General features: G+C 41.3%; 2 protein-coding genes and 1 pseudogene across 3 annotated transcripts; 2 read left to right on the top strand and 1 right to left on the bottom strand.

The window, feature by feature from the left end:
- Positions 1-1,510: 1,510 nt before the first annotated feature.
- Positions 1,511-17,558, top strand: LOC121547145 (1-acyl-sn-glycerol-3-phosphate acyltransferase epsilon-like). Its single transcript, XM_041858258.2, has 8 exons — positions 1,511-2,254; positions 3,351-3,420; positions 3,587-3,702; positions 7,646-7,735; positions 8,428-8,518; positions 10,998-11,159; positions 14,806-14,929; positions 15,433-17,558. Exons 1-8 carry the CDS (start codon positions 2,036-2,038, stop codon positions 15,656-15,658), a joined length of 1,098 nt encoding a protein of 365 aa, XP_041714192.1. The 5' UTR covers positions 1,511-2,035; the 3' UTR covers positions 15,659-17,558.
- On the top strand, positions 15,849-23,785 carry LOC121547146 (transmembrane protein 14A). Of its 2 annotated transcripts, none has more exons than XM_041858260.2 (5): positions 15,849-15,936; positions 21,350-21,432; positions 22,731-22,832; positions 22,909-22,996; positions 23,193-23,785. In XM_041858260.2, exons 2-5 carry the CDS (start codon positions 21,357-21,359, stop codon positions 23,239-23,241), a joined length of 315 nt encoding a protein of 104 aa, XP_041714194.1. In that variant the 5' UTR covers positions 15,849-15,936; positions 21,350-21,356; the 3' UTR covers positions 23,242-23,785. The 2 variants fall into 2 exon arrangements, with proteins under 2 accessions (XP_041714194.1, XP_041714193.1); XM_041858259.2 differs by lacking the exon at positions 15,849-15,936 and adding an exon at positions 21,060-21,181.
- Positions 23,786-23,933: 148 nt separating this feature from the next.
- LOC121548095 lies at positions 23,934-27,211 on the bottom strand (annotated as a pseudogene).
- Between the last annotated feature and the right edge of the window lie 152 nt (positions 27,212-27,363).

Here is a 27,363-nt window from a genome sequence, read left to right as displayed (position 1 = left end):
ATTACTTGGAGCAACTGTAAGCTATGAGCTGTGTCAGCCAATGTCATAGGACTTCTGTAATCGCGCAGATTCTCAGCACAATTAGGCTTAGTGCCCATTGTCCACCCCTAGAGGCTGTGGAGAAGGGGTATTCATCCACCCCTAGAGGCTGTGTAGAAGGAGTATTCGTCCACCCCTAGAGGCTGTGGAAAAGGGCTATTGCTTAGACAGAGATATGGACTGGAGTCCAGGGTGACCAACGTGTCCTCATAGTGAAATACACATGTCTACCTGGTCTGAGTAGGGGATCACCTTTAGCTTAAGCTTAATATAGGTACCCTGTTCTACCTTCTCGGACCCCCAAAATGTGCATCGTTATGAACCTAAGACATAAAATCCATTGCTCAAATGACACAATGGAAAGCAGTAAACAAAATGAGTGGATTTAGTTTTTTCCATGTGGTTAGCTTGTTCATATTTTCAATCATTACAAGTCAATAAGCATGGCTCCAGATTACAGAAACCACATGTAATCATCATTCATCATGACTCCTGTTATGACATATTTTACTGCTAAGACGTTTTATGGTTCACTCTGGCAGGCAGATATTAATTTTCAATTCAAACCTCAAATCCCTTTCACATATCGTGTTGTATTTCACATAGGTTTAATTTAAATTCAACATTTGTCAAGATACCAAGGTAGTAGATTGTTGAAGTGGGGAAATACTAGACTGGGTGAGATTTGGGGTCAGATGGGGTCAAGCTTTTTGGAGGGTTTTTGATTATACAGGTGATGACAGCAGCTCTGTTTGTATGAAATGTGGCTATCCCTATACAGGCTAAAGGAAGACTTATTTACAAATTCAAGGTGTTTTTCTGCCCTCTCCTTGTGAAAAGGGAACACTGCAACACACTTGTTGTGACAACTAATGGTCAGCCAAACACACAATACATATACAAAATATACATTGCTGAATAACTACTCTTTTAACTATATTAAGATTGGCTCTTTTTAAAACACAACTGCAAACAACTCCCCCCTTCCTGAAAAGACATCCCACCTTAGACCCTGTCATGTCTCTCCTCCCAGATCTGTAATCTGCAGCAGCACCTGTCTGCAGGGGAGTGCCAGCACGACCTGTTCCTGGGTCAGCCTGCAATGTTTGTCTCCCGGGACGTAAATGTCCCAGATGCCATAGCAAGGAGTTTGCTATGCATCAAAGATGGTTGTTTATACAACAAACTGATACAGGGACCAGGCTAGTGCTTTCATCCATTTGACATTCACTCAGTAATTTACCTTCAAGATATACTGCAGATCACACATCAGACACACACACTACTACCAAAATAGCTTGCAAACGCAGATCATTTTAGGCAGATCTTGCTTTAATGCTGCGGGCACCTGGCACTGTTGTTTTATACCTCAGACTGACACCAGCAAATTAGCAACTGTCCACTTTTAGCAACCACCACTTCAGAACACTTCTTTAAACCAATCAGCTTGCACGATGTTGGTAAGTGGCTTACGAGTTACGCCCAATTACACCATGGAGTCCATGGTAGAGGCAGTTTCTGAACTAAAGTTAAAACTTCTAAGAATGTTGTTGTGATTTACCAATGTAGTTTTAACCGTTATTTTGTAAGACAGCATTTAATCGTTTGGGTCATGGGCCCGTTGAGCAGTGTTTAGCGAAAGCTTGTAGCTAGCCGCGGCGGAAGCTAACGTTAGCCGCTTAGCTAGCTAGCTAGCTAGCTAGGTAAAGTTAGGTGGCTGTCGGAGATTCGAAGTCGTTTGCTGGTTGTTGTTACGTTGAGCTTTTGCGATATGCATAACATTGACATGTGGTATTACTATATGCTGTTGGCTATATTTGCAACTTCTCACTGCGATAATTTGTGGGGGCTGTCAAGCTACCGCTAACGTTAGCTATCTCTTGCTTTGACAGTTAACAAAGATAACGGTCAACAGAGAAGAAGTGAAAGTGGTGTCTAGTAGATACCAGATATCTTGTAGTTATAGCTACTTGAAGAAGCTATTACGCAGTACAGAATGCTGCTGTCCCTTGTTGTGCACACGTACTCGTTGCGGTACTGGTTTCCTGCAGCGGTTATGATAGGCACAGCTCCAGCTTATGTGCTATCATGGGGTGCTTGTCGTTTGATTTCGGCTTTCCTACCATCAAGAATATACCGCAAGATGGACGACCACCTCTATAACATCTACCAGAGCCTCATCCTCTTTTTCTTTGAAAACTATACCGGGGTGGAGGTGAGTCTTCCTACATTTCACTTAGTTTAAGGACACACACTGACTTATAGCTTGTAAAGTATCTTGTATGGTGACATTATCATGTAATTACAGCTCTAGGAATACAAAAGATGATACTTTTGTGTACATCAATGGACAGGAACTTGACTAACCAGATGGATGCCAGATAGCTCTGTCTCCTCAGTCACTCATCAACTACTCTAACTTGAATAAGTCAGTGGGCTGAGCCCAACTGGGAAATGTGGCTTGTGCAACCTCAGTGCCACTTCACAGAGCCCCTCTCTGTTTTCAGTTAAGATAAATGACCTATATCAAATGTTTTCCCGAAAGAAAAAAAACTACTTTATGGTTATCATTTCTCTCTGATGCCACAGGAGAGAGAAAGGTAGTATTAGGTCTAATGGTATGTAGGAAGTGTGTGGTTGTCATTAGTGTCTGGCTACTTGGCCAGCACTAGGGATCAAAATAATGGCTAATATAAAGCTGAGAAATGAATGTGGTCTGCATACATATAGGCCTATACGAGTCTGGGACATTGCATAAAGCATCCAGTTTTACCAGTGGTATGCTGTTTCTTTCGTCAGTGTATCAGCACGTGTCTGATCAGTCAGGAAGTTAACTTCGCAGCCACTCTTTTGTGGTTCATCTTTGTGTTTGCTATTTAAGCCTAGTCTGGTGGGAACTTCATTTATTGTGGGTGTTCATGAATATGGCTCTCAAAATGATATAATTGCACATATGCCTACAGTAGGTATACTGTTTCAAACATGTTATCTTATGAAGCACAACAACGCCTCAGGTGTTTGAACAAGTGACGCTCTTGATTAATTATTAACAGCTTGTATAAGGCTATTAAGCTGATGAGAACAGTTTATGAACGAAAACAATGAGACATGGTTGGCATGCCATTGGATTTCTCAGCGCTAAGTGGATTTTCCACAACAAAATCCTGGGTGAAAGTCTAATTACGAAGGTTGGCACAAATTATATCAGTTTGGCAACCACCCAAATTTCTTCCATTTTATTTCTGATGTCTCTCATTATGCCCTTATGGTGTCTTTTAGGCCTAACACTGTGCTGATTCTTCCTTCTTTAGATTGTTATTTATGGAGACATACCAAAGAATAAAGAGAATGTGGTCTACCTTTCCAACCATCAATGCACAGGTGAGCTTTTCCTATTCAACAAGATGTTTTACTAATTAATTTCTCTTCATTCTGAGATAAAAGTTTGGCGTATGATGCGGTGAAATTTGAGGATTTCATCTGAGAACACTGCGGTTTACACTGCAGTTGGACTAAAACCCTTATTTTCTATTGTCTTGTCATACAGCGGACTGGATCATTGCTGACATGTTAGCCATTAGGCAGAAAGCACTTGGCCATGTGAGATACGTCCTGAAAGATGGTCTGAAGTGGCTCCCATTGTACGGATGGTATTTCTCTCAGGTAATATATTTATGTAAAAGATGTAGGCCTTTGTTTCCTTTTTCTGTACATACTGAATTTATTATTACTTATTATGAATACTTTGTAGTTATGTACCTTTTGTAATGTTTTTTTATTTTCTTCATCTGAGTGGCAGTCCCTTTTTCAGGATCCTGTCTTTCAAAGATAATTCGTAAAAATCCAAATAACTTCACAGATCTTCATTGTAAAGGGTTTAAACACTGTTTCCCATGCTTGTTCAATGAACCATACATTTACATTTACGTCATTTAGCAGACGCTCTTATCCAGAGCGACTTACAAATTGGTGCATTCACCTTATAGCCAGTGGGATAACCACTTTACAATATGTTTTTTCTTTTTTTTTCTTTGGGGTGGGGTAAGGGGGGGTAGAAGGATTACTTTATCCTATCCCAGGTATTCCTTAAAGAGGTGGGGTTTCAAGTGTCTCCGGAAGGTGGTCAGTGACTCCGCTGTCCTGGCGTCGTGAGGGAGCTTGTTCCACCATTGGGGTGCCAGAACAGCGAAAAGTTTTGACTCGGCTGAGCGGGAACTGTGCTTCCGCAGAGGTAGGGGGGCCAGCAGGCCAGAGGTGGATGAACGCAATGCCCTCGTTTGGGTGTAGGGACTGATGAGAGCCTGAAGGTACGGAGGTGCCGTTCCCCTCACATCTCCGTAGGCAAGCACCATGGTCTTGTAGCAGATGCGAGCTTCAACTGGAAGCCAGTGGAGTGTGCGGAGGAGCGGGGTGACGTGAGAGAACTTGGGAAGGTTGAACACCAGATGGGCTGCGGCATTCTGGATGAGTTGTAGGGGTTTAATGGCACAGGCAGGGAGCCCAGCCAACAGCGAGTTGCAGTAATCCAGACAGGAGATGACAAGTGCCTGGATTAGGACCTGTGTCGCTTCCTGTGTAAGGCAGGGTCGTACTCTCCGAATGTTGTAGAGCATGAACCTACAGGATCGGGTCACCGCCTTGATGTTAGCGGAGAACGACAGGGTGTTGTCCAGGGTCACACCAAGGCTCTTTGCACTCTGGGAGGAGGACACAACGGAGTTGTCAACCGTGATGGTGAGATCATGGAACGGGCAGTCCTTCCCCGGGAGGAAGAGCAGCTCCGTCTTGCCGAGGTTCAGCTTGAGGTGATGATCCGTTATCCACACTGATATGTCTGCCAGACATGCAGAGATGCGATTCGCCACCTGGTTATCAGAAGGGGGAAAGGAGAAGATTAGTTGTGTGTCGTCTGCGTAGCAATGATAGGAGAGGCCATGTGAGGATATGACAGAGCCAAGTGACTTGGTGTATAGCGAGAATAGGATAAACAAGGCTTTCAACTCTTGTCAACCACCGCATTCTTATTGGCAGACTAAATAGCCTTGGTTTCTCAAATGACTGCCTCGCCTGGTTCACCAACTACTTCTTCTCAGATAGAGTTCAATGTGTCAAATCGGAGGGCCTGTTGTCTGGACCTATGGCAGTCTCTATGGGGTGCCACAGGGTTCAATTCTTGGGCCGACTCTTTTCTCCATGTATATCAATGATGTCGCTCTTGCTGCTGGTGACTCTCAGATCCACCTCTACGCAGACGACACCATTTTGTATACATCTGGCCCTTCATTGGACACTGTGTTAACAAACCTCCAAACAAGCTTCAATGCCATACAACACTCCTTCAGTAGCCTCCAACTGCTCTTAAACACTAGTAAAACTAAATGCATGCTCTTCAATCGAACGCTGCTAGCACCCGCCCACCCGGCTAGAATCACTACTCTCGACGGGTCTGACCTAGAGTATGTGGACAACTACAAATACCTAGGTGTCTGGTTAGACTGTAAACATCTCCAATCCAAAGTTAAATCTAGAATCGGCTTCCTATTTCGCAACAAAGCCTCCTTCACTCATGCTGCCAAACATGCCCTCGTAAAACTGACTATCCTACCGATCATTGACTTCGGCGATGACATTTACAAAATAGCCTCCAACACTCTACTCAGCGAATTGGATGTAGTCTATCACAGTGCCATCCGTTTTGTCACCAAAGCCTCATATACTACCCACCACTGTGACCTGTACGCTTTTGTTGGCTGGTCCTCTGTAGCTCAGCTGGTAGAGCACGGCGCTTGTAACGCCAAGGTAGTGGGTTCGATCCCCGGGACCACCCATACACAACAATGTATGCACGCATTACTTTAAGTCGCTTTGGATAACAGCGTCTGCTAAATAGCATATTAATATTCGTCGCCAAACCCACTGGCTCCAGGCCATCTATAAATCACTGCTAGGCAAATCCCCGCCTTATCTGAGCTCATTGGTCACCATAGCAACACCCACCCGTAGTATGCGCTCCAGCAGGTATATCTCACTGGTCATCCCCAAAGCCAACACCTCCTTTGGCCGCCATTCCTTCCAGTTCTCTGCTGCCAATGACTGGAACGAATTGCAAAAATCTCTGAAGCTGGAGACTCTTATCTCCCTCACTAACTTTAAGCATCAGTTGTCAGAGCACCTTACCGATCACTGCACCTGTACATAGCCCATCTGAAATTAGCCCACCCAACTACCTCATCCCCATATTGTGAGCACCCCAGTATCTCTATTTGCACATCATCTCTTGCACATCTATCATTCCAGTGTTAATACTAATTGTAATTATTTTGCACTATGGCCTATTTATTGCCTTACCTCCATAACTTGCTACATTTGCACACACTGTATATATATTTTCTGTTGTATTTTTGACTTGTTTTACCCCATATGTAACTCTGTGTTGTTTTTATCGCGCTGCTTTGCTTTATCTTGGCCAGGTCGCAGTTGTAAATGAGAACTAGTTGTCAACTGGCTTACCTGGTTAAATAAAGGTGACAAAAAATAAAAAAGAATTAATGAACATGGACCTGTGGAACGGTCGTTAAGACACTAACAGCTTACAGACGGTAGGCAATTAAGGTCACAGTTATGAAAACTTAGTACACTAAAGAGGCCTTTCTACTGACTCTGAAAAACACCAAAAGAAAGATGCCCAGGGTCCCTGCTCATCTGCGTGAACGTGCCTTAGGCATGCTGCAAGGAGGCATGAGGACTGCAGATGTGGTCAGGGCAATAAATTGCAATGTCCGTACTGTAAGATGCTACAGGGAGACAGGACGGACAGCTGATTATCCTCGCAGTGGCAGACCATGTGTAACAACACCTGCACAGGATCGGTACATCCGAACATCACACCTGCGGGACAGGTACAGGATGGCAACAACAACTGCCCGAGTTACATCAGGAATGCACAATCCCTCCATCAGTGCTCAGACTGTCTGCAATAGGCTGAGAGAGCAAAAAGTGCTCTTCACTGACGAGTCACGGTTTTGTCTCACCAGGGGTGAGAGTGGGGTAACATCTCACAGCAAGAAATGGCAAATCTGGTGCAGTCCATGAGGAGGAGATGCACTGCAGTACTTAATGCAGCTGGTGGCCACACCAGATACTGACTGTTACTTTTGATTTTGACCCCCCCCTCCCCCCTTTGTTCAGGGACACATTATTCAATTTCTGTTAGTCACATGTCTGTGGAACTTGTTCAGTTTATGTCTCAGTTGTTGAATCTTGTTATGTTCATACAAATATTTACACATGTTAAGTTTGCTGAAAATAAACACAGTTGACAGTGAGAGGACGTTTCTTTTTTTTCTGAGTTTATATGTGTGTGTGAAATAATGAATAACAAATAAATGAACTGAAAATGAAATTAGATTAATTTAAATATTGTACTTGTAACCCCTCCCCCCCCCAAAAAAAACAACAACACTTTGGTCACAAAAAAACTAAAAAGATCTAGGCCGATCTGAAAGATTTTTGCACTGTCAAAGATATGTTATGTGTATTGTGCTTATTGGTATGCTTCATTTAAGCCTATGTTGTGTACATTTTTTCTCAAATGTTATTTTCTTAGCATGGCGGTGTCTACGTGAAGCGAAACGCAAAGTTTGACGAGAAGGCAATGAAAAAGAAGCTCTCTTCACAGACAGTGTTGGGAACACCAGTAAGTATTTATGGAGCACACTGACAGAAACTGTCTGATATGGGAATGTTATTTCCTCCCCAAAACCATTTTTTGGGGGGGAAATTTTGCATGTTTCTTGCACTGTAGCCAATAACTTTTTACATGGCTGCCAACAAAACAAACGTTTTATACTGCCACTTCATTCAAATTGATTCTGTTGATGGGCTGTGAGGCTGTCAGTGAATACCATGAAAGTGCTCTTACATTATCCAAATTGTCATTTTTTAAAAGCGCATTGCTATTCTAAAAGATACAAAATACATTAAACTAACTGAAATATTTATAATGGCCTTTTTGGTCACTGGCATGTCCATTCTAAATGTTTCCCTGTGTCTAGTCTATATCAGGAAGGACAGCTGTTGCCAAATAACTTTTTCCCAGGACACTTCAGATCCATAGCTTGTTGTTTGGTCTTCCGGGCTAGCATTTTGGCATGATCTTATGACTTGTCTAGTCTACATGACAGCCAAGTTGCAGCGTTTTCAGATGTGCATGCATGGGTATGTAGAGTATAGACAGGGATGTATGAAATGGGTACCTGTCAGTGCCTTGAAGTCTAGTAACCCTGCTGTAAAACTGCACTCTTATCTTAAGAGCAATGATGTGCTGATCTCCCCTGTAAGACTTCACCTGTCCTAACTCAACCACCATTTGGTTTGTTATCTGTGCAGATGTATCTTGTCATCTTCCCAGAAGGAACCCGATACAACCCTGAACTCAAGAAGATGATCAGTGACAGTCAGGCTTTTTCCGCTAAAGAAGGTGCTCTTTCATACTTTCAAATGTAGTATTATTGATTTTGAGGGAGTGTATTCTTGCATGACTAATAGCAAAGCTTTGGGGATGATGAATGAATGGGGGGTCATGTAATGGGGGGTCATGTAAAGGTGCATTGCAACAGGTACTTCAGCTTCTACCCCACCCATTCCTCCCTAAAAGCTTTATGGTCAGTGCTATCTGGGATCCTTGGGACGTCCCTTTCCTAAAACCTTACCCCAACCCTTATCTTAACCATTTTAAATTTCAACTTCAATGGGGTAGGGATGTCCCAAGGATCCCGGATAGCAGTGACCAATGCTTAATGGACTTCTTATATCACGTTGAAAGTGGTTGTTGTAGCACAGAATTGTTTTACCCTCTTCAACCTCTCAAACTCAGCCAGTGGCCATGTTCACTAGTGATGGGGGAAGAAATCGATAGTTACATATTGACAATACATCGTATTGTTTTGACAATATCGCAATATTATTTTTGCACCAGTTGGCTGTACCTGCCCCAAAACTCCAGTATTTTCCCTTAATAGCATGTTCTCCATCTTCTTTTTAAACAGGGAGCCAATTTGTTTTCAGCAAAAACAAATCCATGACTGATCAAAACTAGTTTTCTCATGGCTCTCTCTTGTCCCTCTGCAGCAGACATATGGTGAGCAATATGTTTGGAACATCGAATCGCAATACAATCACAGTATAGAATCGCAATACATATCGTATCGGCACTTAAGTATCGTGATAATATCGTATTGTGAAGTCCCTGGCAATTCCCAGCCCTACTACAGTGGAGAACTCAAACCACATCACTTTTTAAAAACAGTAGAAGGGTATTTGGGTCATTGGCAGTAACAAAGGTTTTTAATACAACTCGCAACATGAAAGCAAAATCCATTTACTATAACAGCGAATACATTCTACCCACAACTAACTTTTTGCCATCTATGTAAAAATGTCAAGACCCAAATGTTGACAGCATTGGAGGGGAAGCTTAGACAAAATGAAAAGCCGCCTGGCTGTTTTGTATTTTTTCTCATCGCCAGTGGATTGCTGGTACAGCGCCAAGAGCTTGGCAGCTCCAACCAGTGATCTGCTTTAATGAAATATCCCAGAGGCTGGAGCTTAAAAATTGGGCAAAAGATTAACTTGTGATTACAAAAGTATTTTACTGCTGGCTGATAAGTGATTTATAATGTTGCTAGACCTAATTCGCAAGAGCAAATTGAATGGTTTAAAAGCTGGTGCATATTACATTTTGTTTAATAAAGTAGGATATATTAGTTTAGTAGCAGACATTTTGTTTAATAAAGTAGGATTTATTAGTTTGGCAGAAGACTGATATATTACTTATAGTTTACTGTAATGCACATATTTTTCTATATTTAAAGTTCAATATTAATAAAATGAAGATAATGCTAAAGATTAAGATCATAATTCCTTGTCGTCTGAAGTTATAACATTTGTCCATCAGAGATTGCAGATTTCCCAATGAACTGCCTTGGCCATCACAGCTCCATCCCCATGTTATGGAGCGGAACATATACACGGTGTGGTACTTCATAAACTGCAGTCCTTTGCGTGCGTAGCTACAGATTTAACTAGAAAAATCTGTCACTGAAATCAAAATGCCAAATATCACCTGCCCCTGTAAATCCTAGTAAACCGCTCTAGGGATTTGGGTTTAGCACATGACTATATGATCTGCCTGCCGTAAGGTGGGGGTATAGTAGAGAAATGAGAATGGTGCCACGTATATTCTACCAACAACAGGATGGAACAACACATTTGTTATGCAGTAGTAGTTGGTCCCAAAGAAAAACCTGTGGACTTTGGACAGAGTTCAATCAAGATTAAATCAGGGGAGAATAACAGGCCTGTTAAATGACCTCTTAATTGTGTATATATGGTTTTAGATAATTGCTGGTCTCAAATGCAGCCGACAATCTTTCTGATTAGTGATTACAACAACCGGGTGACATTTGGAAGACGTCATTTGTCACCTCACTCAGTGAAGTATGGGATAGTTTGACCATTGCTAATTCAATTTGTCCACGTCTGTCTACCATTTCAGTTATGTGAACAAGTGAAGTTATGTGTCCTGATCATTTGAATGGAGGGCTGTATTCCCCAGACACTATACTTTTTGTTAGCCTTTATTGAAAGATCCAAATGAAATCCTGGTACTAGAAACAGTGTCTTGTTTAACACTGCTATTGGAAACTTGGTATAATTAACACTGCATGTCACCTGGCACAACCAAGCGATTTAACAGCGCCAGGTCGCCTAGCGGTCAAGAGTGTTGGGCCAGTAACTGAAAGGTCACTGGTTCGAATCCCCGAGCCGACTAGGTGAAGAATCTGTCTGTGCCCTTGAGCAAGGCACTTAACCATAATTGCTCCTGTAAGTGGCTCTGGATAAGATAAAATATAAATGTAAAAAAAATGAACCAATGCTCTCCTGTTCATTTCCTTCAGGGCTGGCTATCTTGGACCACGTTCTGACCCCAAGAATGAAAGCCTCTCACATTGCCATAGAAACCATGAGGAACCACCTGGATGCTGTGTATGACGTCACCGTGGTGTATGAGGGAACACTGGGCAAAAGCAGTGAAAGACATCCTGCCCCATCAATGCCAGGTATGAGGTTGTTCCAGACAATTCAATTATTTCAGGTATTAAGGGGGGATTTTGATGCTAGCAATCATCTTCAAAATGTCCACACGCAACTGGAGTTACTCAGTTCATTATCAGTATAACATTGTTCTCCTAATTAAAACAGAAAATAACTTGGCTTCCTGTAAACAGTGCGTGTTATGTTGTGGTGTTTTTGATTCCTCTGTGTTCCCAAAGCCTTTTTGAAAAGCCTTGGTGTGAAAACATCCTGTTGCTTTCAGGAATAAACAGTGATGTGCTGGTAGTAAACAGCATGGGAAGAATGGAAAAGCATGTTTGTCTAAGTACACCTCCTGTTCATTTCCCAGTATTTCACATGCTATTGAGGTGACACTATTGAAGGAGGAAATGACTGAACCGTGTTTGAACTGAAAACAGGAAAGTTTTCCGCACTGAAACGGTTGACCTTCTTGCAACCAAACTCAATGGGTATCAAATCATTTTGGTATCAAATATTGTCACCCCTAATCTTTCACCCTTATTGATAAAACACAAGTATTTGCTCTGATTGGCTGGTGTCCAGGCTCTTCCTGGTTTCAAGCTAGGTTGAAATAAGGTTAAGACAACATAATAATTTCATGCAGAAGCGTTTGAAAATAAACTAATACATTGGACCAGTCTTGGAGCAAAAATGACTGGAAGTGAATCTTTTCACTACAGAAAGTTTGCCATCAAAGTGGAAAATACAGAGCATTCAGAAAGTATTCAGACGCCTTGACCTTTTCCACATTTTGTTACGTTACAGCCTTAATCTAAAATTGATTCAATATAAATTTTTTCTTCATCAATCTACACACAATACCCCGTAATGACAAAGCGAAAACAGCTTTTTAGACGTTTTGCAAATGAATTACAAATAAAAAACAGAAATACCTTATTTACATAAGTATTCAGACCCTTTGCTATTGGACTCGAAATTGAGCTCAGGTGCATCCTGTTTCCATTGATCATCCTTGATGTTTCTACAACTTTGATTGGAGTCCACCTGTGGTGAATTCAATTGATTGCACATGATTTGGAAAGGCACACACCTGTCTGTATAAGGTCCCACAGTTGACAGTGCATGTCAGAGCAAAAACCAAGCCATGAGGTCGAAGGAATTGTCCATAGAGCTCCGAGACAGACAGGATTGTGTCGAGGCACAGATCTGGGGAAGGGTACCAAAAAATGTCTGCAGCATTGGAGGTCCCCAAGAGCACAGTGGCCTCCATCATTCTTAAATGGAAGAAGTTTGGAACCACCAAGACTCTTCCTAGAGCTGGCTGCCCGGCCAAACTGCGCAATCGGGGGAGAAGGGCCTTGGTCAGGGAGGTGACCAAGAACCCGACGGTCACTCTGAAAGAGCTGAAGAGTTCCTCTGGGGAGATGGGAGAACCTTCTAGAAGGACAACCATCTCTGCAGCACTCCACCAATCAGGCCTTTATGGTAGAGTGGCCAGACGGAAGCCATTCCTCAGTAAAAGGCACATGAACGCCCATTTGGAGTTTGCCAAAAGGCACCTAAAGACTCTCAGACCATGAGAAACAAGATTCTCTGGTCTGATGAAACCAAGATTGAATTCTTTGGCCTAAATGCCAAAAGTTACATCTGGAGAGATCCTTGATGAAAACCTGCTCCAGAGCGCTCAGGAGCTCAGACTGGGGAGAAGGTTTACCTTCCAACAGGACAATGACCCTAAGCACACAGCCAAGGCAACGCAGGAGTGGCTTCGGGACAAGTCTCTGAATGTCCTTGAGTGGCCCAGCCAGAGCCTGGACTTGAACCCAATCGAACATCTCTGGAGAGACCTGAAAATAGCTGTGCAGCGACGGTCCCCATCCAACCTGACAGAGCTTGAGAGGATCTGCAGAAAATAATGGGAGAAACTCCCCAAATACAGGTTTGCCAAGCTTGTAGCGTCATACCCAAGAAGACTCGAGGCTGTAATCGCTGCCAAAGGTGCTTCAAAAAAGTACTGAGTAAAGGGTCTGAATACTTATGTAAATGTGATATTTCTAAAAACCAGTTTTTGCTTTGTCATTATGGAGTATTGTGTGTAGATTGATTGAAGAAAAAAATATATTTTAGAGTAAGGCTGTAACATAACAAAATTTGGAAAAAGTCAAGGGGTCTGAATACTTTCCGAATGCACTGTAAACACAGTCTTAGTGAATTTCAGCTAACTACACAGCAAACACATAGCATACCTGTTTTACTGTCTATTAATTTTAACATTTTTCAAATTATCTACAGCCACTGCTGGTCACGTTTTCAATAGATCCGCAACGGCGCTGGTGAATGAATGTGTTTATTTTCGAATGCTCCGCATTGAATCAGTCCTTTGTCTTAACCTGCATATTTTCGACCTAGGTATCATGTGAACCCACGTTGATATAAACGGAAATAAACTGTAATATCCATTGAATGACTGATGCAGTGGTTATGGGGGTTTATTCCATGGGAACGTTTCGAAGCACGGCCCCAGATTCGGCTGTTTGCTTATTTTTAACGTCAACGTTTCCATGGGAGCTTTCAGCTAAGCTGTCTGATCAGAGTTATTGTTTTGTCATGTACGACATGCGCAGGGATTTTACTTTTCTCTTATCTTGGCTTTTAACCTTCATATGGCAGGATTCAAAATGCTGCCAGTTCTCAAGGCTAATGCCCCGCTTGCATTGATGGAATTATCATGACATCAGAACATGTTAGTGATGTTTGATATAGTGGTTCTAAAATGTCTCCTGCGATTAGGACCTCTAATATTTATTAGATGACTCCATGTCTTTCTAACAAAATGGCTCAAGGAATTGAAGATCATCCAAGCATTCATTCTTGTCAATTCAATTCTTGAGAAATTTGACATTGAATCAGAGCTGGTGTGTAATGCTTTTGTCTATCATTTGAGATAATAGCTATACGCTTTAGAATCACTGTGCCATCTTGACCTTCTTTAAAAGGCAGGAGTTAGTGTAAATCAACCATGTAGATGTTTTCCAATGGGTCACAGGAAAGGCTGACTCTTCTGTCATAAGTGCTCTCCCTCTGGGGAGGCTGGAGTGACGTGACATGTGGTCCTTTTTTGCTTTCTTATATCTCAGGAGACTTTTGTAATTTGATCCAGCTGTTTCTCCATGATAACATGGAACTGAACAAATTGCCTTCACGAGTGTAGTGTGAGGGATAATGGTTTTAATGACTGCTTTACCGTTGTGGATCTGGCTGATTGGATGAGTCATATGAAAATGCCAAATGGGTACTATGATTAAGAATAGGCCTATAGGCTAATCTGAGGGCCTGTAAGAAAAACACAGCAGGCGGGGCTTTTGAGGAGACTATAGTTTCTAAAGCTGGTCATTCAAATCCGGCTCAGATTGTACAGTGTTTTGGAAATTGTTGGGAAAAACAGACCTCCGTGCAAGCTGTAGTCACTTAGTTCCTCCATTTGGAGTTAGAGGACGGAAGTTTAGAGAGTTCAGGTCAGATCCATTAGATACTGTATCTAAACCTATGTAGTGCCTCATTCACAACCTGTTGAACACAATTTGATGGCTCACTCTCTACGTGGCCTTTGGCTGCTATGCTCTTCCTGATGTTGTTTTGTCTCTCATTCATGTTTTCTCTGTTTGACAGAATTCCTGTGTAAGGAATGTCCCAGAGTTCACATCCACTTTGAACGTGTGGACGTGAAGGAAATTCCACCGGAGTCTGTGTTTTTCCGCAGGTGGCTGCACGAGCGATTTGAGATCAAGGACCAGTGAGTATCCTCTTACCCCCTCTCTCTAACCCTGTCTGACATTATGACACTGGCCCATGCACAAATTCCACATGTAGGCCAAGGTTGAGTTCAAGTTAAGAAAATGAATCTGAAATGCTGGCAGAACTTCAATTACTCAAATGGTGGACTGCAATATTAAGGATGCTGGAGCTAGTCTGGTTTGATAAGTCATGTAATAATATGTGTTGAATTCCCCCACTGCACAAGAAAAGTGTGCACTGACCAGGGTTGCAAAATTCCAGTAACTTCCCCATTTTGCCGGGTTTTCCAGAAATCCTGGTTGGAGGATTCCGGATTTCCTGGTTATTCTCACTTAATTCCGGGAATCTCTGGAAAACCTAGTAATTTTTGGAAGGTTACTGGAATTTTGCAACCCTACCACTTACTAACAATTACAGTTATAAATTGTCATGATTGGCTGATTAGACATGAGTTGGGGATATGCATTAACTCTAAAGGGAACCTTCTCTCTTTCTCCACAGGATGTTGACTACTTTCTATGAGTCTGAGGATCCAGACAAAAAAGGCAGATTCCCTGGAGAAGGTCAAAGGTCCCACCTGAGCATTATGAAGACGTTGCCATCGCTGCTATTTTTGGGCGGGCTAACACTGCCAATGCTGTTGACGGAGTCTGGCAGGAAACTCTATGTCCGAACCTGGGTGTATGGGACTCTGTTGGGATGGCTCTGGGTCAACGTTAGTCCTTAAGAAGCTTATGGTGGTCATCAATGCCATCTGCTATGGCTATGGAAAGACCTTGCCCTTTCACTCACCCATCAGGCAGGGGCGTATGTTTTTCGAAAAACAAAGCACTTGTTGCTGTTATGGTTTGGTTCTTCTAGAATTCTGTCCAAATGGTTGGCTCATTGCCTACCTAACAGCTGTAAGAAGAGAGAGTGAGATAGATAGATAGAGAAGTGGTTTTGTTTCTTGTGCTGCTTCTTCATTGCTCTATGGTTGTGTGCGTCAACTTGCAGCCAGATAAGGTGAGAAAAATAGAAATAGGGATGTTGTATGTCTTTCTTTCCTTGAATTTCCCCCTTTATCTCAGCCATAAAGTATGAATAGACAGATTTTCTTCCCTATACAGTTTAGCCTATTACATAATTAAATTCTGTAATTTTGCATGTCCAGTGTCCAGCATCCCTTTTCAACATGTAATCTTCCATTAGTTTACCGGAGTTAGGCTTCAGCTCTCTGTTTGAGATGTTATGCTGTGTTCATGTGCTCTTGGAATTATTAACAACTCGGGACTGAGAAACTCCCCAAATGCTCTCAGAATGTTCATAACTCTGCGTTGACAACGTCCAAAAAGTAATTTATGAGCTTCCAAGAAGGATGAAATAGGAGTGGGGAGATAACATGTATCGTCCTCTGATCTTTCCAGTAAGATAGTTTAGAGTTTCTTATTCCGAGGAGCATGTGAACCCAGCATTAGAGAGCAGATGTAATATTCAGTACTAATTACAAAGTACTCATTACAAAAGAGAGTGATTAGTGTTTATCCAATAGTCAAATTAATACATTCTTGAGGGTGATGGAGGGATTAGGTCTAAGTGATGGTTACTTAGCCATGTGTTTAAAGTTCTCCTTTTTAATACCCGGTTACAACATGTCTGCTGTATGTGCGCTTTGTTTGTTTGAGTTTTTGCAAAAGTTCCGCAAATTGTTGCCAAACTCTATAGAAGTGCAGGGGTATCAAACAAGTGTTTTTAGGGGGAGGAATGTATCTGTAATCGGGTCAGCTGTACCTGAGGAACCAATATTGTATTTTTTAATTGACCGAAAGATTGCAAGTATATTAGATTTTCTAAAACAAATTCCGTTTTGGAGAGCTTGTTATTGAGGCAGTTTGGTATATGCTGCCTTTGCCATGTTACAGATTACACAAGGGGTAGAGAATAGAGATAGCTATATATTGAGAAGGCCAATTGTAGTGTATCACAATATAGAATTCATAATCCTTTGTTTACAAAGTCAACTGTATAATATGCGTCACTATTCTAAAAACAGTTATATACTGTATGTCCATTATTTTTCACAATGAAAACATAACTTTTTCAACTGTTGTCACTTTACATGTTGGTATTCTTATTTTATTGAATTATTAAAGGTGTCTTCCAATAGGGATGAAATTAGCCCATGGTAATTACACCTGCCACACCTAGGTCTCATTTACATATCCTTCCTTTAATAACAATGTGGAATGGCAATACAGTTTAAAAACATGATTTCATTCAATTTATTTAATTTAATTCTGTCAACTTGATATATATATAAAAAGCTGATTGTAAATAATCAAACAATTCTGGTAGACACTATTGTGCCAATTGTACCCAGAAATGTGTGCCTTCTACCAGAGTTAGTCCTCAGCTTCCATCCAGAGGACTGCCCGTAATGACTGGACTGGGACTCCCTCTACTGGACAGCACTGGAACTGTTTTGCACAGCATAGTTTATTGGTGTAATTGTCTTCAGTTATGCGCTTTTGGCGGAATTTGGTGGAATATTTTTTTTTAAGCACTTGATTTTGAGAAGAAAAAAAAAGTAATATGTTTTAGGTTTTTTTTCCTTTTGTAAATAAAGTACCTCATCAAGTTCAGATGAATTTATTGTCCATGTTGTCTTTTTCATACTCTGGCGCAAAGCTACAAGTCTCTTTTATTCCGTTATTACGGTAATGTGTCATGCTTTTGTATATCACTGGTCAAAGAATACATTGTGGCTATCAAACACCCACATGCAGTGCAAAATCTTTACCCAATGCCATGGTATAAAACGTTTAGAATCACATGTTGCTATCTCACAATGGTATTTTATTCTTCACTTGGAAGTTTGTTTCAAGTCTACTTTGAAATTCAGTTGTTTTCTTTGAATTTGTTTTATCATACACTATGTATACAAAAGTATGTGGACGCCCCTTCAAATTAGTGGATTCGGCTATTTCAGCCACAGCCGTTGCTGACAGGTGTATAAAATCGAGCACACAGCCTTGCAATCACCATAGATAAACATTGCAAGTAGAATGGCCTTACTAAAGAGCTCAGTGACTTTCAACGTGGCACCGTCATTGGATGCCACCTTTCCACCAAGTCAGTTTGTCAAATTTCTGCCCTACTAGAGTTTCCCCAGTCAACTGTAAGTGCTGTTATAAAGTGGAAATGTCTAGGAGCAACAACGGCTCAGCCACAAAGTGGTAGGCCACACAAGCTCACAGAACGGGACCGCCGAGTGCTGAAGCGCGTAAAACTCTGTCCTTGGTTGCAACACTCTCTACCGAGTTCCAAACTGCCTCTGGAAGCAACGTCAGCTCAATAACTGTTCGTCGGGAGCTTCATGAAATAGGTTTCCATGGCCGAGCAGCCTATCACCATGCGCAAAGCCAAGCGTCGGCTGGAGTGGTGTAAAGCTCGCCGCCATTGGACTCTGGAGTAGTGGAAACGTGTTCTCTGGAGTGATGAATCACCCTTCACCATTTGGCAGTCTGACGGACGAATCTGGGTTTGGCGGATGCAAGGAGAACGCTAACTGCCCCAATGCATAGTGCCAAATGTAAAGTTTGATGGAAGAGGAATAATGGTCTGGGGCTGTTTTTCATGGTTCGGGCCCCTTAGTTCCAGTGAAGGGAAATCTTAACGCTACAACATAAAATGACATTCTAGACGATTCTGGGCTTCCAAATTGTGGCAACAGTTTGGGGAAGGCCCTTTCCTGTTTCAACATGAAAATTCCCCTGTGCACAAAGCGAGGTCCAGACAGAAATGGTTTGTCGAGATCGGTGTGGAAGAACTTGACTGGCCTGCACAGAGCCCTGACCTCAACCCCATCGAACACCTTTGGGATGAATTGGAATGCCGACTGCGAGCCAGGCCTAATCACCCAACATCAGTGCCCGACCTCACTAATGCTTGTGGCTGAATGGAAGCAAGTCCCTGCAGCAATGTTCCAAAATCTAGTGGAAAGCCTTCCCAGAAGAGTGGAGGCTGTTATAGCAGCAAAGGGGGGACCAACTCCATATTAATGCCCATGATTTTGGAATGAGATGTTTGACGAGCAGGTGTCCACATACTTTTGGTTATGTAGTGTATGTCCAAAAGGCTCCTTAACAGCTTCTACTCCCAAGCTATAAGACTGCTGCACAATTAATCAAATGGCCACCCGGACTATTTACATTGACCCCCCCGCTGCTACTCGCTGTTTATTATCTATGCATAGTCACTTTACCCCTACCTACATGTACAAATGACCTCGACTAACCTGTACCCCCGCACATTGACTCGGTACCGGTACCCCCTGTATATGTAATTGTATTGTGTTACTTTTTATTTTATTTTTTACTTTAGTTTATTTAGTAAATATTTTCTTAACTCTATTTGTTGAACTGCATTGTTGGTTAAGGGCTTGTTAGCAAGCATTTCACGGTAAGGTCTACATCTGTTGTATTTGGCGCATGTGACAGACTGTTTTGTTGACATCCTATACCTTACTTGAACAGTTGTGCATGCCTTTCCTGAAATGTAGCAGCACTTAACAGATTTATTAAAAATCCTATGAAAATGGAAGGCTATGAAGTTGAAAATGTTACCTTGTTGATTGAAGAGATTCATTTATATTTTGTATTTGTTCATTTCCAAAATATTCCTAAAATGATCTAATGCACTGTTAAGAAAGTGCAGAAGATTGTCCTGCTCGTATGAATATCCATTAATACTTGTTAAGGCAGTGCAGCAAAAGAGCCTTACTTATTAATGTACTTTGACCTACTCACCTTACTCTATAGCACATTTTAACTGACCCTGATCTGAAACCATAAACTTGTTCAATGATGATTCAATCATGCTTGTGTTCATTTGTGTTTTTGAGACTTCAGTAATTAAGGAATGACATTCAAAAGCGTTTGGATTAATTTTTGACTTTTTAGTGGGTTGTTGAAGACATGTTGAAAGGGAAATTATGCGGTTGTGAGCGAGTAATTTGTACGCACATGCGCACTTCGGACTTTCACCTAACACTTCCTAGTGCCAAACAGTAAACACTGTGCGTATTCGTTTTGCATGGCCCGGTACCCGGGTGAGGGGAGATTAATTTAAGGACCAATGGAATGGTCGAACATTTACAACCTCCACTCATTTTGGACACCGGGCCATGGGGAGGAAAAACTATGTCTAACAGACAGCTGTGGGATAAGGAGACGTGTACTTGGATGGCGGCGGAGGAATGGAAAGAAAAAGAGAGGCAGAGGAGGTCTAAGAGAGAGAGTGAGGAAGATTGTGAGCTTGAGTTGGGGAAAAATTGCAGGAAAAAGGGAGAAGGTTTGGTAAAGAAGAATGGTAGGAAATGTAAGCAAAGTGAGCTGAAGACAGGAGGAGAAATGGAAGTGAATGAGGGTGAAGTATCGGAGGTGGTAGGTGTGGTGAAGTACTCGGAGCCTGAGGCTTGCATAGAGGGTCAGGATAAAGATGAGTCTGTGACAGTAGGAGTGAAGTTCTTGGAAAAAGTGGACCCTTGCCTTTTGGCTGATCCATTTGTGGTTTCAAGATGGGTGAAATAAGCGTTGGGTATAGTGGAATCGGTGAGGGTAACCAGAAGTGGTAGTAGATATGTACATTTACATTTTAGTCATTTAGCAGACGCTCTTATCCAGAGCGACTTACAGTTAGTGAGTGCATACATTTTTCACTACAGAGGGATAGGCCAACAATTGATGTATGTTTCAGTAAGATTGGACTTTTAGCGTTTATAGCAATGGTTATTAATTGTACTGCAGGGATGGAATGTAAGTCGAAGAAGATTGAGGTTGGGGTGGCAGCTGCAGAGAGATATTTGGGTGTGCGAGACTTGACATCAGAAGAGTTACAGGGAGTGTTAAGTGGTTATGTCCCATCATTTCAGGTTGCGGGCATGAGGTGGGAATGAATATATTTAAATAGTGGAGAAGGGTGGTGTTAATTATTAATAACAATTTTGAATTTGTGAGTGTAGTGTTAGATGGTAGGGTATTTCTTTATTTAATTTAATTTTTCAAGCAAAATATAAGGGAGTTGTACTCCTGTCTAGTAGGTGGCAGTAATGCAACAAATTGGATGCCAAGCGCCGTTAAACCTCATTGAAGAAGAAGAAGAAGAAGAAGAAGACACCGGGCCATGCAAAACGAACAAACTCATTGGGAGCACAGGCGTGTAGGCGTACATTTTTGCTCATTTATTTTACGTTTAAATTAGCAGATACCAGGTAAATTAATTCATTATATTCCTATGTGAGTTGTATGCATATATTTCAAGTGGTCAGTGTTTTGTCAAGTGTCCGTTTCTGTTCGCTACATAGTTGTAGCTAGCTACAGTATCTTGTAGCTATGTAGGCTAAAATGAATTGGTGTTTACCCATACTCATGCTCCACAGCACTGCAATGGCAATTGACTGGCTTGGATTTGGCTACGCTGCAGCCATAGCCCTTGGGGGATTCATGGGATACAAGAGAAAAGGTAGGAGTTTCTAGTCAAGCAGTTCAAAATGCACAAAGCAACATGAATATGTCATTATCACACTTTCAAGTTTTTAATGTCACGTGCACAAGTACAGTGAAATGCCTTTCTTGCAAACTCAAAATCCAACAATGCAATAATCAATAAGAATGTAATACTAGAAAAAACACACGAGAAATATGAAGAACACCATAACTAAGTACGTATACTGTGTACAGGGTCAGTTCCAATGCCATATTTACAATGTGCAGGGAGACTGGCGTGATGGCTGTAGATATGTATAGGAGTAAGGTGACTAGGCAACAGGATATAATATAAACAGAGTAGCAGCAGCAGCAGCTTGAATGTGAGTGTGTATAGAGTCAGTATAAATGCATGTGCATATTATGTGTGAGTGAGCAGATGATTGTGTGTGTGTAGGGCCCTGTGAGTGTACATAGAAAGTGCAAAAATAAAAGGTAAATAAAGATAGTCAGTGTAGCTATTCTGATAGTTATTTATCAGTCTTATTGCTTGGAGATAGAAGCTGTTCAATAGCCTGTTGGTGTGAGACTTGATGTACCGCTTACCGTGCGGAAGCAGTGCGAAAGCAGTGCGATAAAAACAACAACACAGAGTTACATATGGGGTAAAACAAAACAAAGTCAAAAATACAACAGAAAAATATATATACAGTGTGTGCAAATGTAGCAAGTTATGGAGGTAAGGCAATAAATAGGCTATAGTGCAAAATAATTACAATTAGTATTAACACTGGAATGATAGATGTGCAAGAGATGATGTGCAAATAGAGATACTGGGGTACAAATGAGCAAAATAAATAACAATATAGGGATGAGGTAGTTGGGCGGGCTAATTTCAGATGGGCTGTGTACAGGTGCAGTGATCGGTAAGGTGCTCTGACAACTGATGCTTAAAGTTAGTGAGGGAGATAAGTGTCTCCAGCTTCAGAGATTTTTGCAATTTGTTCCAGTCATTGGCAGCAGAGAACTGGAAGGAATGGCGGCCAAAGGAGGTGTTGGCTTTGGGGATGACCAGTGAGATATACTATTTGAGGGCCCATGACACATTTTTTCAACCTCCTGAGGGGGAAGAGGTGCTGTCGCGACTTCTTCACGACTGTACCGGTGTGTTTGGACCATTTTAAGTGTTTAGTGATTTGGAGGAACTTGAATCTCTCTACCTGCTCCCCCCCACCCTTCCTGTAGTCCACAATCAGCTCCTTGGTCTTACTGACGTTGACCCTGTTAACAAGCTGATGGCAAGTAACAGCTATTCTATATATTTTTTTACTACAGGTAGTGTCATGTCATTGATAGCTGGGCTATTGTTTGGCAGCATAGCAGCCTATGGGGCCTTCATGATTTCAAATGACCCAACCAAGACTTTCTACTCCCTCTGTAAGTATGCCTGCTATGTTGGGATGTGTACGTGTTGGAATGTGTATATTTTCATACATCTTTTTTATTTTCTCAGTTGCCTCAGGAGCGCTGACAATAGTGATGGGAATGAGATTCAAGAAATCTGGGAAAATAATGCCAGGTGGTATTATGGCAGGACTAAGGTGAGAATCATCAAAAATCCATTATACTCAGTATTGCATGGTTTTGAAATATATGGAGGTTAGTTGAATGTGTTCATGAAACTCTTTGCTGATTTTCATTGTATTTTGACATCCGTTACAATTGACCCTGTATTGGAATGTTTCAAATTAAATAATGTGCACAATCAAAATGAAGTTATCTGTTTTCTTTACTCAGTTTGCTGATGGTCCTACGACTTCTCTTCATGGGTGTGATTGTAATGTGATTTGAACAATACAACAACCAACTAAAGCAAGATGGAAAATGTCTTCAAGGGATGAAGTTCCATTTGCACATTGTTTGTGCTTGCCTATATGTATTTTTGTAATCATACTTCATGTTTGTACGTTCTTTAAAGAAATTGATGTTGATCCTGCAACCTATGATCATAATGCTGCTTTAGTCATTCCTAAAGTACGCAGCACTGGGGGCAATGAGTGCACATGCACAATGACCAAATGCTATGTGGATGGAGTAAAAAGGTTGTTACTTCCTTGAATAGTTGTGTTGTCTCATAGGAAATTGTTTAAGTTGAATGAACTACATTAATGGCTTACAATGACTGAGTGAATTGTTATTGTAAAAAAATGTATGGGGGAAAAAATGTATGTGCTCTGGATAAGAGCATCTGCTAAATGACTAAAATGTAATTGTAAGAACAAAGGAGCACTTTCTGTTGAACAGGTAAATATACTACTGTTTATAAGCACACAGGTTATGATTTGTTCAATGGATATGGCAACAGAAATACAATGACATTTACTACTCGATCGGAATTCATTTTATAGCATTGCAGAAGGTATGACCACTTACTTTTAAATAGTTTGACAATCATATTCAGCTGCCTGACTAAATAGCATCTGTCAATGATGGAATAGCTCCCAGACATGATGCAGTTTTTAATTACAGTGGACATTGTTTGATCAACAGCCTTGTTCTTTTTATGTGCACATTATTGGAAAACATAAAATACTTGTGCTAGTTAAACAATTGTCCTTACACATTGTAATGGAAATGACCATCAAGGACGCATCAAGTCAATTAGTAAATGAACGTTATTACGAGTCACGCCAGTGGAAAGGTTACAACAAACTCTGCACATACTAGGATACACAACTCACAAACACAATTCATCCTCAGCACAAGGGCGGAGGTTTGGGTACAAAAGAGAATGTGTATCAAGGCTCCTGCTCCTGATAAAGGTTCTCAGAGGTTATTTCTGGGCGTTCACCCAAGAAGCTCAAGGTTCTCTCTTGGGTATTGTCTTCTAACACACACACACACACACACTGAACCTTCCTCCTATTGTAAGCTAGTTATAAAATATGTCATATAGCAAATATGTATTACATTATAGCAACCAGCACACACAATCATATAGCCAGGGTTAAACAATTCATAAGCTTATGTCAATATTTCCACGACAACATGTTACAAGAAGTTATGACAATATGGAATTAATTCAATTATATTAGCTTCAACTCTTTAATGTGCATTTTACTTGATGTTTAGATGAGCATCAGAGCTTGAAGTCTAACACGTCACACACAGTCTTTACATATACGTCATCTGATTGAGGCTTCCTCTTGCTGCCTGGCTGCAGGAACTTGTGAATGGCTGGTAGGCTTTTCATCCTCCCTTGAAAATCCTGAAAAGAAAACCATTCTCACCCAATCAAGAATGAATCAACTGAAGCATCCATGGATCTTTTTACCTTTCTTTTAAATCTGCTGCAGACAATGTCCTAATCATCTCTCCTTCCTCCCCAAGTGTGCACTTGTTTGCTTCCCTTCACTGATTTGAAAGGAAATGACTGGTAAAAGAAATATGCCTCCACCAATCCAATGCTTTGAGATTTGTGGTAAGTACTGAAAGAGTGCACACGTCATGAGAGAGGAGAGATTATTGGGCTCCACCAGGGTGTGGTAGCAGTACATTTGAACTGGTATGGCCAGTCATATTGTATACTGATATCTGACTGAAAAATGTGCTGTGCAGCTGGTATGTGATATTCATATGCTGCTGGGGTTATGTCAACCTCTAACATGTTTTGATGAAATGCACTCAAATGTAACAAGATGATTTGACTCGTGATTATTTTGTCAACAACAAAATAAATTTGTAATCAACTTTACCTTAACAACAGGGAATTTGGAGAGAATTGTTGGAAATTTCATCTCCAACATCAAGGTGGTTTCAAGTAGCTGGACATCCGCACAGCTCAATTGATTACCCACCAGGTACTGGGAGCTAGGGAGCGCCTGTTATAAAATCACAAGCACACCCTCATTATGCAATACATCAACTTGTACAGACGTGCCAACCTTTTCTGTTCCCTTAGCAAACATGGTATCTCGCAATTATTATGCTAATATAACGGCTTAGATTTGTTCGTTTTTTTCTCCCTTTCTCCCCTTAGTGAGCTCTACTCTTCCCATATGGCCAAGGCCCAGATCATACAGTACCTTCTCGAACACAGGGAGGTAGCGGCTTGTTGCTTTCCTCTCTATCTCCTCCAGTTTAGTTTTCTTGGCGTCAGGCGGCAAGAAGGCCAACACCATGATCATTTCCATCAAGTCTCTCAGCATACATGTCAGTCCTAAAGGTACATGAAAACCAAACCCTTTGAAACCATAGCAGATTTCCCCCCTTTTTTGTACAAACAGCTTCACTTCTTATGTCTCTGCAATACAGCCAAACAAGTAAATAAAAGTTCGATTTCAATCATAAATGTCATACATACATGACTCGTTCTTTTAAGTCTTTCCCATAAAGATTGTATTTCCCTGCTATGTAGTTCAGGATAGCCTTGGGTTTGAACCAGCTTCATTCCATCCATTTCCACCAACGGAACCTGAGTGCTCCATCTGAAAAAGAAAGGTAAAACAATTAAACACCTTTCAAAACAATGAGCATGTTATCTGAGTTGTATTACCATTGTGACCAAACCTACCACTCAACAGTTTTACATATTCCTGGCGCTTTGATATAGCCACTTCCTCAAACTGGACATAAAACATATATTTTAATTATGACGGAACATCCAGTTCAGTGATCCATCTGTGTGCATCACCTGTTTGTCCACCCACTATTTCACTCAGGGTACTTTAATTGACTAGAAAAAGCAAGTCCTGTAAACAACCTACAGTAAAAATGTTGGGTTTTATTTGTTCAGCCTGCTTACCTCAACTCCAGCAACTGCTAAAAGCCATCGAATTGACTCCATTTTCCCCTCCCATTGAAATAAGTCAACACCACTTTTCCAGACATTGTGAACATTTAGTTTACTGTAGGAAGGAAACAACCTCATTCAATTACGCTTTCATGTGTGTGCAAATGCAGCAATGTTGTGTTTGATGAATTGCATAAGATTTGGTACATGCATGCCTGTCAAATAAATGATGGTACATTGTGAACAGACTACTCTGAAACTAGAACACTGAAACATACATGAAAATAAAGCTGAAAAACAAAAGCGTACAAAACATACGATTGTCTATGTAGTTATCAACCTATAATTTCAAGATAATTCTACGAAATAATACTGACCTTGTATGTCGAGAGAGAAGTATGCACCTTTTACGTGTGTAAAGACCGAAAAAATGTACCCTCCCGAAGTTACTAAAAGCTTGAACCTCAAGCACTGTGTCATATGACCAACATGAGAATTGAGTTGTGGCCAATTGAAGGACTGGAGATTTGCATGTCTGCGAGGCATCATGGGTAATATAACAAATATATTGTGAAAAAAACATATTAGAAGACAAATCACATCTTCTCTGACTATTTCCGTCTTACAGGAGATGTCATAGCACACAATATTCTAAAATATGAACCCCCAAAAATAAAAATACAAACCGTAACTGCAAATTGTATGGTTCCTTTTTGGTATATAAACCGACGAGCCACTCTGCTCCTTTCGGATGTGAGGGCGATCTGGCTGCGACATCTGTCACCCCATTGATCGCTAGGGTTGATTCGGCTGATCTGGCTGGCTAGGCGGGTGTCCCCTTCCTCCCTCACCGCTCCATGTGCGTCCCTCCCGAAGCCCCGCGCTCGGTGGAAGAGGACGAGTTTCCCGGACGAGCATCGTTGGTATACGCGTAGCTGCACTCCCTGCTAGAACCTCCAAACAAGCTCAAGGCCCATTTGTAGGAGAAACGTAGGGAAGTCAAGCTCCAAGACTTCAGACACATCCAAATGAGGCACTGCACGTGGCAGTCTGCCTTCTTTTGTAAAAAAAATATTAAAGTGATTTAACTTCACTTTAGCATTTATGTCAAGGATTTATGTCAAGGTCCTCTGTTCTCTTCACTGTCTTGTTCAATTGAAAAGAGCAAAGCACAGT

Source organism: Coregonus clupeaformis, chromosome 31 (genome assembly GCF_020615455.1).
Source record: "Coregonus clupeaformis isolate EN_2021a chromosome 31, ASM2061545v1, whole genome shotgun sequence".
Taxonomy (NCBI): domain Eukaryota; kingdom Metazoa; phylum Chordata; class Actinopteri; order Salmoniformes; family Salmonidae; genus Coregonus; species Coregonus clupeaformis.
This window is presented reverse-complemented; position numbering and strand designations above follow the sequence as displayed.

Bases quoted from the DNA above. Each gene is read 5' to 3' on its own strand.
- LOC121547145 (XM_041858258.2), top strand. From the start codon at position 2,036: ATGCTGCTGTCCCTTGTTGTGCACACGTACTCGTTGCGGTACTGGTTT. The intron at 3,421-3,586 runs GTGAGCTTTTCC...CTTGTCATACAG, and splicing joins TTCCAACCATCAATGCACAG to CGGACTGGATCATTGCTGAC. The intron at 8,519-10,997 runs GTGCTCTTTCAT...CATTTCCTTCAG, and splicing joins GGCTTTTTCCGCTAAAGAAG to GGCTGGCTATCTTGGACCAC.
- LOC121547146 (XM_041858260.2), top strand. From the start codon at position 21,357: ATGGCAATTGACTGGCTTGGATTTGGCTACGCTGCAGCCATAGCCCTT. The intron at 21,433-22,730 runs GTAGGAGTTTCT...TTTTTACTACAG, and splicing joins CATGGGATACAAGAGAAAAG to GTAGTGTCATGTCATTGATA. The intron at 22,997-23,192 runs GTGAGAATCATC...TTCTTTACTCAG, and splicing joins GGTATTATGGCAGGACTAAG to TTTGCTGATGGTCCTACGAC.